This window comes from Equus caballus, chromosome 28 (assembly GCF_041296265.1).
Source record: "Equus caballus isolate H_3958 breed thoroughbred chromosome 28, TB-T2T, whole genome shotgun sequence".
Lineage (NCBI taxonomy): Eukaryota > Metazoa > Chordata > Mammalia > Perissodactyla > Equidae > Equus > Equus caballus.
In genome coordinates, this window is record NC_091711.1 from 39895854 (window position 1) to 39904387 (window position 8534).

At 62.3% G+C, this 8534-nt stretch overlaps 1 protein-coding gene across 1 annotated transcript in view; it reads right to left on the bottom strand.

Annotated features, from left to right (window-relative positions):
- The window catches only part of TMPRSS6 (transmembrane serine protease 6), a 39314-nt gene extending 32715 nt beyond the window's left edge, over window positions 1–6599 (bottom strand). The window contains exons 1-2 of the mRNA XM_005606610.4: window positions 6282–6599; window positions 530–726 (exon numbers count right to left, since the gene is read on the bottom strand). Coding sequence (XP_005606667.3) covers window positions 530–725 — 196 coding nt within the window. The 5' untranslated portion in view covers window position 726; window positions 6282–6599. The remainder of the gene's footprint in view (window positions 1–529; window positions 727–6281) is intronic.
- Window positions 6600–8534: the final 1935 nt, after the last annotated feature.

Below are 8534 nucleotides of genomic sequence, written 5' to 3' on the forward strand. Positions count from 1 at the left end.
CTGGATGCCTGAGTCCTGTGTCCTCCTCCCCTCATCCACACTCCTGCTGGGCCCTGGAGACCCAGAGGTGCTGGAGCTGTGGTCCCTACCCCGGACGAGCTCCCAGGTTGCGCTCAAGTGAGCAGAGGCATTAATTGGTGCCAGGCACCACTGGCGCCAATGGGCCCCCTCTCACAGAGCCAGCTGGCTCTGAGCCCCAGGGCAACCCAGGAGGGCTGCAGGCAAGGGGAGGCAATGTTTACATTCCTTCAGTTTATCAGTTCACGAGAACTGGGCACGCTGAGAAAGCACTCCTTCCACAGTGGGTGGGAGCTGGGGGCACTTGGCCTGGGGCCCCAAGACCTAGCATGGGGATGCAGCAGCACTCCCATCTCACAGAACAGAAAGGGAGACTCACAGAGACAATGTGCCTTGCCCAAGGTCACACGGAGTTATAGGCATCACTGAGCTTGGATCTGCCCTGCTGTGCCCCCCACAGCCACCCAGAGTCCTCCCCAGGTGCCTCTCCCAGGGGGGCCCACGCGATTACCTAGGAAATACCAGAGCAAGACCCCCACGGAAACCAGCACGACCAGGGCCAGCCACAGGGGCGCCAGGCGGAGGTAGTCTCGGACTTTTCTCTTGGAGTCCTCAGGGGCCTTGAACATCCCCTCCGGCTCTGCGTCCTCGCCGTCGCCTCCATCGCTCTGCCCACCAGCGGCTTGGGGGGCCTCGGCCATGGGCATCCTGGTGGAGAAAGAGACCAGGGCTGGAAACCATCTGGCATTTGCAAGGGAGCCTTTGCTGGATGCCAGCGATGCATAGAAGTGAGACAGCACCTCTGCCTTTTGGATGGGAGGAAAATAACACCGGGGGGCAGTGACTGAAAGTGAGAGCTGAGCCAGCTTCTAGTGGGGGAAAGCGGGTCCCCGAGCAGCTCGCCCCAGAGGGCAAGTGGCAGAGCTGGATTCAGAGCGGCTCTGGAGCCCCCACCTTTGCTCCCGCACTACCCTCTCTGGGGTTAGAGGACAGATGCAGGTCTCAGAGCCTGGACCCTGCCCTCCAGAAGCTGTACCTACACACGGGACCAGCACACGGGGTGCAAACTTCTGTGCACCAGCTCCTCTCGCCCTCGGCTTCCCTTCCACTGGGCCTGCTTTTCCTTCTTCCTGGGTCTCCACAATAGAGTTTCTGGTAATACTGATGCAGTGAACTCACTGCACCAGCCCCCCAAGGCCTGGAGAGAGCCAGCCCTTAGCGCCAGCCCTCCTGTCTCCCCACCCACCAGAAAGCCTCTTAGGGGTAGAAGACAAAAATGAGTATTTGTTTAGTGTCTACAGAACACATTTCACAGGTATCACCTCATTCAAGCCTCTGGTCCCCCAGGGATTTGGGGAGCACTGTCACCATGCATTCTTCTTCCTCTGGCCCCCTCTGTGTGCACACTTCATGTGTATTATCTTGCTGAAACCTCCAAGCACCTTTCAAGGTTCTGCACCCATTGGACAGATGAGGAAACTGAAGCCCAGAGCGTTTTAGCAACAACTCAGTCCAGGGTTTTCCTGGCTTCGTTTTCCCAATGTGAGTTGAATATCTGGCGCTCTCTACCAGCCCCATTTTACAGATGAAAACCCTGACGCCCGGAGAGCCTAAGCCACTCGCCCAACGTCACACAGCAGGTGAGGAGGGATCCAGCCCAGGGTCTGACTCCCTGCTCCTTCTGCTACTCTGGGCTGCTTCCTGTGAATGAGCTGTTACTTAACAAATAACCATTTAATAACAACTGAATGTCATCCCCCTCGGTGCCCCCGGCCTGCAGCTCTGTTGTCAGACCCCCAAGCAAACTTCTGAGTGTTATTGGCTTCTCAGGCAGGTCCTCGCACAGCACAGAGAAGGCCCTTCACCCCCCTCCCCGCCTACCCGCAGAGCAAGGATTCCAGAGCACTGAGAAGCCAGTCTCCCATTACTGCATCCTTAAATGCCGCTGGGCCTTTCAAATGCATCCCAGATGGGGTTGGAGGATGGATTCCCTTTGGGCTGTGCCTTGAGTTTTCACACCGTGAGTTTTCTGAAAATGGGGCCCCTCAGTGATGCTCAGAGTCCTCCCAGCTGGATTCAAGGGCCCCTGGCCCTCCTTCCCACTTTCCTGCTCCCTGCCACTCCTCTTGGCATTGTTGCCAGCCAAGGATGCCTGCTGCAGCCAGCCACAGTGACCCTCTTGAGTGGGCCCCATCAGACATAAGGAAGGGAGGGACTGCTGGTGACTCTCCACTGGGCCTGGACTCCCCTCCACCCAGTAACCAGAGGACACCCATATGTGTGGGGCAGGCCCTGCTGGGGCCAGAACCAAGGATGGTCAATATCCTGCAACAGGCGGGACAGCCTGCCCACTTCCCAAAGTGTCCCAGCACCCCTGCTGAGAAACTGGCTGTCCCCAGAAGCTGAGTGGGGTGGCTGGATCGGGGAGAGCCCAGGCGATCGGCCGGCTCCACGACCTCTCAGCCCCAGGTCCATTCTCTCTGCTGCAGGTGGCCACACCCCTCTTTTACTCTTGAGTCTGGATCACCAAGGAGCTATTTCGGGGTGACTCACAGAGCCGTGGGACCCAGGGACCCAGAGGTGACAATAGTTGACATTTACACGAACTGTCTCATGGAAGCCTCACACAGACCCTGTGGGGGTAGGTTGTCTTATTATCCCCCTTCCACAGATGAGAAAGTTGAGGCACAGAGAGGCTGAGCAGCTTGGCCAAGGTCACACAGGTGGTTAGCAGCAGAGCCAGGCTGCAAACCCAAGCCCTTTATCTTCAGAGGAATGCCCTAACCCCTGTGCTCTACTGCCTTACACCTCCTCAGGTGCTGAGGGGGAAACCGAGGCTCAGAGAAGGTTGTGAGTCCGTGAGAGGAGGCAGCAAGAGAGCAGTCCGGGGTAGGATGGTCAGGGAGGCCTCCCCCTTCCTCCCCCATCCCGCACGCCACGCCTTCACTCTGTGGATCCTGCCTCCCTCATAAACGCCCCTCGTGTCTGTCTGGGAAGACCCTGAGCATCACAGAGGGGGCCCATTTGCAGAACACTCGCTGTGTGAAAATCCAAGATTAGACACAGCCCAGACGGGGGGGCAACTCACCTGGGCTCCCCATCGCCTCCCACCGGGACCCCTGGACCAGCATCCTAACTGGGCTCCCCGCCTCCCATTTCCTCCTCCGGCTCCTCCTCACGTTATCACCAGAGAGCTCTCCCTGGCCACCTCCAACCGCTCAGCTGCTCAGAATGCTCTCATGGCTCCCAGCCACCTCCAAAGCCCTTGCCGTGGCGCCCAAGACCCTCCATGGCCAGGCTGCTGCCCACGCCCCCCGCGGCCCTAACATCCATGACGCACAGCGCCCTGCAGGCCCACGAGACCCCACTTTGTGCTGCCACACCCTCTGCCTCAAGGACTGCCTGAAGGACCCTTAAAGGCCAGCTCCAAGGCCACCTGCCAGGCGAGGGGTCTCAGGGCCCTGGGTAGTAAGTTGCCTCCTCCTCTGGGCAGCCCTCGGTCAGATCAACAATCTGCCTGGCTTTTGGCCTCGTGTCTCTCCCCCAGAAGGAAGTGGGCCTGTGTCTTACTCAGCCCTGCCCCCCACAGAACCCAGCCCAGAGCCTGCCACCCAGATGAATGAGCCCCCAGACTCCCGGTGCAGTGCTCTCTCCTACATCTCACTGCCTCCAGGAAGTGGGACTCGTGGGGCTTGCAGCTGGGGCGCAGATGATGGGGTCGGCCTATCGAGTCCTTGATTCAGTTAGCTGGCCACCCCATTTCTATCGGCACCTGCTTGGTGCCAGGCTCGGTGCTGGGGACGGGGCACACTGGTGAATATAAGAGACCTCATTCCCACCCTCTTGGACTGACAGCCCAGCAGGAGATGGACGATGGTGACAGCTGACAGCTGTGAAGATGACCCCACCATTCCTGTCTTTTACTATCACAACGGCTCCTCCGTTGTTCCGAGGGTCCAGTTCATCACAAAAGTCTGTGGCTCTACCTTCCAACCGTCCCCAGAACCCAACCCCTTCATCCAGGTCAACATCATCTGTCACCTACCTGCAGTAGCCAGTCGTCCGGCCACCCTCACTAGCAAATTCCCATACAACCACCAGGGTGGTCCCTTCACCATGTGCCCTGCTCACAAGCCTCACATGACTTCCATCCACCTAGAACAGAGCCTGAAGCCCTTATCACAGCCCACAAGGGCCCATGTGACGTGGCCCCTGCACATCCTTCTGTCCTCTCCCTCCCTCTGCTGCAGCCACACCAGCTCCTTGCCAGACCTTCAACATATCAAGTACATGCCACCTCAGGGCCTTTGCACTTGCTGTTCCCTCCGCCAGGAACACTTTTCCTTCAGTTTGCCTCATGGCCTGTTCTTTTACCTCCTTTGCTCAAATGTTCCCTTTTCAAGGAGGCCTTCCACGACCACTCCCCACCCTCTGCTGCACTTTTCTTCACAGCACTTCTCGAGATCTTTCTATACTTATGTGTCCTTTTTCTGTCTCTCCCTGGCTGTTAGCTGTACAGGAGCAGGGGCTTCATTGTGTTCACCGCTGTGTGTCCTGTGCCAAGAGCAGAGGCTGGCACTCAACACAGTCACGCGCCACATAGCAACATGTCAGTCAACATTGGACCACATAGACAATGGTGGTCCCATGAGATCAGTACCATATAGCCTAGGTGTGGAGTGGGCTATGCCATCTAGGTTTGTGTAAGCGCACTAGATGATGTTCACACAATGACATCACTTAACAACGCAGCTCTAAGGACGTGCCCCCGTCATTAAGCGACGCAGGACTGTGGCTGTTGAACGAGTGACCGCTCAGGTCCCAGTTCCTTCCCACGGAGCTGGAACGTGCTTGTGCCCGGAGGCCTGGCTGACTTGGCCTGCTCCTTCCTCCCCTCTCCCTCTTCTCTGGTCGCACCGCGGCGACACTGGACTCCTCAGTTATCAATCCTAATAACGAAGATGGCAGGAAACTTGGACAGATCGAGGGCTTTGCCAGCGCTGGGTGAAGAGCATGGTGTGGGTGGCTTCTTGAGCCCAGCGGGTTCCTGCTGACAGCCTGCTTTCGGCACCCTCCCCCTTCTGCCTGCACTGCCACCTCCTCACGCGGCCCCATCACCCTCAGCCCAGCTCCCGCCCGCTCCCGGCACGTCTCCTCTGCAGCGCCCTGGGCCTCCCTGGGCAACCACAGCTCACCTGGGGGCATCCTCTGTGCCCTGATGGGGAGCCCTGGAGGGAGGGGCTGGGTGCGCCCCACCCACCACAGGGGCCTGAGGCTCCGCCCCTTATCCAAGCACTGGGACTCCCAGCCTGCTCCTCACTCCCTCCTGCCCTCTGACCCTTGGAGGGTCCCTGGTCTGCCCCTGGAGCTGAGCTTGCTGGGGCGGGGCCACCCCTCTTCCAGCCCCGTGCGGGCCTCCGCCTCCGGCAGCCTGCGACGTTTGCTTTGCTGTCTTTACTTAGTGTTTGGGGAAACTGAGGTACAGAGAGGTGACTTCCCTGAGATCACTCAGCCAGGCTGGGCAGGGCAGAGTAGGGCAGAGCTGGGATTCTGACCCAGGACCTTTCAGCGAGGCCAAAGGGCCTCGAGTAAATCCTCTCTACAGCCACTTTCTGTGTCCCCGAGTGTGGGGACAGTGGGTGAAAGTCCCCACCACATGCACACATTCATAAACTCACACACAGGTATACACACATGGAGACACACATCTATCCATGACACACACACTCATCGATGCATGCTTGCACTTCATACACACTTGCACACACTCATGCACACACACACGCTCGGCCGGCCGTCTTTAGCCCTGAGCCTGTGAGCTCAGCGTCCCGCAGTGGGTGCAGCGTGGGGCTCTGGGCCCGTTCCCCACATCCAAACCCAGGTCGGGGACCTGGATCTGGAGGGGGCAGTGTGTCCAGCCCTGGCGAGTGAGGGTGGGATGGTCAGCCCAGCAAATCGGGCCTCTCCCCGGCCCTGTCCCTGCCCCAGAGGCCCCAGGCCCCACCCGAACGCCAGGCCTCCCAGCCCCCCGAACCTGCGGCCCCTCAACTGCCGCTGTGCCTGTCCCCACACGCGGCCTCGCTCCGCCCCGTCCTGCCCCCACCCCAGCCCCATGCACCCCTCGCCTTCTGCTCAGCCTTCCCGCTCCGGCCTCCGAGCAGGGCAGATGGCTCAAGCCCCAGGGAGCCAGGCCGGCGACCAGGGTGGACACTACCACCACGTCACTCATGGATCCCAGTGCCCCGGCCCGGAGGCCCCCTTACCTTTGGGAGTGGCAGGTGGGTGCCAGGCCTGCACGCAGGCCTCAGAGCCGCTGTTTGTCCAGGCCAAGGTCTCCCCTCCCCCACCGGCCGCCGGGCTGGATCAATGGCCTGGAGCCATGGCAGGGGTGCCTGGCCCTTGTCCCCTGTGGCCTGTGGCCTCAGGCGCCATGGGCCTCCTGCTGGGCCGGCCACGGTGACTGAGCCTGGTAAACAGGCCACAGGCAGGCGGCAGGCAGAGCCCGCCCCGCCCCGCCCCGCCCGTGGGCACCCTGGAGGCGGCGGCAGGTGCGAGACCGGAGCTCTCCCCGGGGGCCCGTTGCCTGGTGACGCTCCTGCCTGGTTACAGCCCGGGGCCCCGGAGGGAGCGTGGGTCCCCTTACCTGGACAAGTGAGGCCGGGGGTGGGAGTGGGTGGGGGGGTGGGGGTGGGGGCCAGGGTGGCGGCCCCCTCGTGCAGTCCGTTCCGGCGGCCGCCGGCCACGTGCGGCTCTGGAGCTCGCAGGACGCGGCCACGTGGGCTGGGACCGGTCGCAGGTGGGACACACGCCGGGCTCCACACTCGGGGCGACCCTCCCCAGCACGAACTTGTCACACGATCACTCCCTCACATGGCACCGCGGGGCTCCCTGCGGTCACACAGAGGGTCCTCCTGGCGCCCACCCGCACTTGTCTCTCTCCAGCGACGGACGAGGCCACCACAGCCCGGAGCTGCGCGCCGTCCGCCGGGCGCACCGACCCACCACAAGCGCCCCGCGAACAGCGGGGCCGGGCGTGAGGACGCGTGCGCGTGCGCGTGGAGGCAGAGGCGTGTGCGTGTGAAGGAGTAGGTGTGTGTGGAGTGGGAGGTGTGTGTGGAGTGGGAGGTGTGTGTGGAGTGGGAGGTGTGTGTGTGGAGTGGGAGGCGTGTGTGGTGTGTGAGGGTGTGTGGAGTGTAAAGTGTGCGTGTGGCGTGTGACGCGTATGCGCGCGGCCAGTGTGTCTGGGGTGTGCACCGAGGGGCGGGTGAAGACAGGGAAGGCCGCCTGTGTGGTCCCTCCCTCGTGGCACCTCCGTGCGTCGCACACCCCTCGCGTGCTCCTCCTCGCGCTCTGTGACGGGCGCCGGGGCGGGGCGTGAGTCCCGCGTGGCTGCGGGCGTGAGGGGCGTGCCCAGAGCCCTCCTCTCGGGGCGGGGCCGGGGGCGCCCCGGCTCCCTGGGTCCTGGTCCTCGGGCCTGCAGGGCCTGCTGCCCGGGCCTCACCGCCCTGGCCGAGGACGCAGCCAGGCCCAGCTCGCAGTTTTTCCTCCTCCCTCCTGGTCCCCTCCTCCCAGGCGGGGCTGCCCTGCGAAGTTTGCAGGGAGGGGCGCTGGGGTGGGAGCGTGGGGCGCTGCGGTGGGAGCAGGGGTGCGGGCGTGGGGACCGAGCCCAGCCTCTGTCCCGCCCCCCCACGAGAGGCTCCTGCTGGAGGCACAGCCGCCCGCGCTGGACCGGGCAGGCCGGAAGCTGGACAGTCGGAAAAGCCGAAGGTCTTGCACAACCAGCGTCCTCTGTACCTGGCGGCCGCCCAGCCATCGACCGGCCGCAGCCCGGGGAAGGGCCGCGCGGGGCAGCGGGACGCGGAGGAGGCGGCGTTGGAGGCCTGGGCAAGGGTGTCAAGTGCCGGGAGCCCAGAGGGCCGCGGGGAAAGGGCTTCCTTCTGGCAGCGGGGCACCCGTGTGGCCTGCGTCCATCCTCTTGTCCCGGGGCGGATCACACACACACACACACACACACACACACACACACACACGGCATGAAGGCCTCGCTGCTCCGGGGGATCTGCATCTCACACCAACGCCAGGCCCCCAGGGTCCCCAGGGACGGGGAAGCCACCTGGAAGCCTGGCTGGCCAGGCTTGGAGACCAGGGTGCACGCGGGCTTGACCCAGCAGGACAGGGAGAAGGCTTGTTGAGGGCAAAAGATGGAACTGGATATAAATCGCAGAAGTGTGCCAGGTACTTGGGAGGCCCTTAACAAAGGTCAGTTGCCTCTCTCTCAATCCGGGGTTTGGGCAGAGCTGGGGGCTGCCGGCCGTGTCCCCCCTCACCCTCCATGCAGCCTTCTGATGACGGTCACTCGGTCCCGGCTGATGCCACAGAGAGCGCCTGCTGTGGGCCAGCTGCCGTGCCCAGCGCTTCCTGGTTATTTCATTTACTTCTCACAACCGGTTCGTCCATGCCGTTTTTAGCCCCAGTTTGCAGAAACCAAGGCCCTGGGAAAATTTGACCTCGTGACT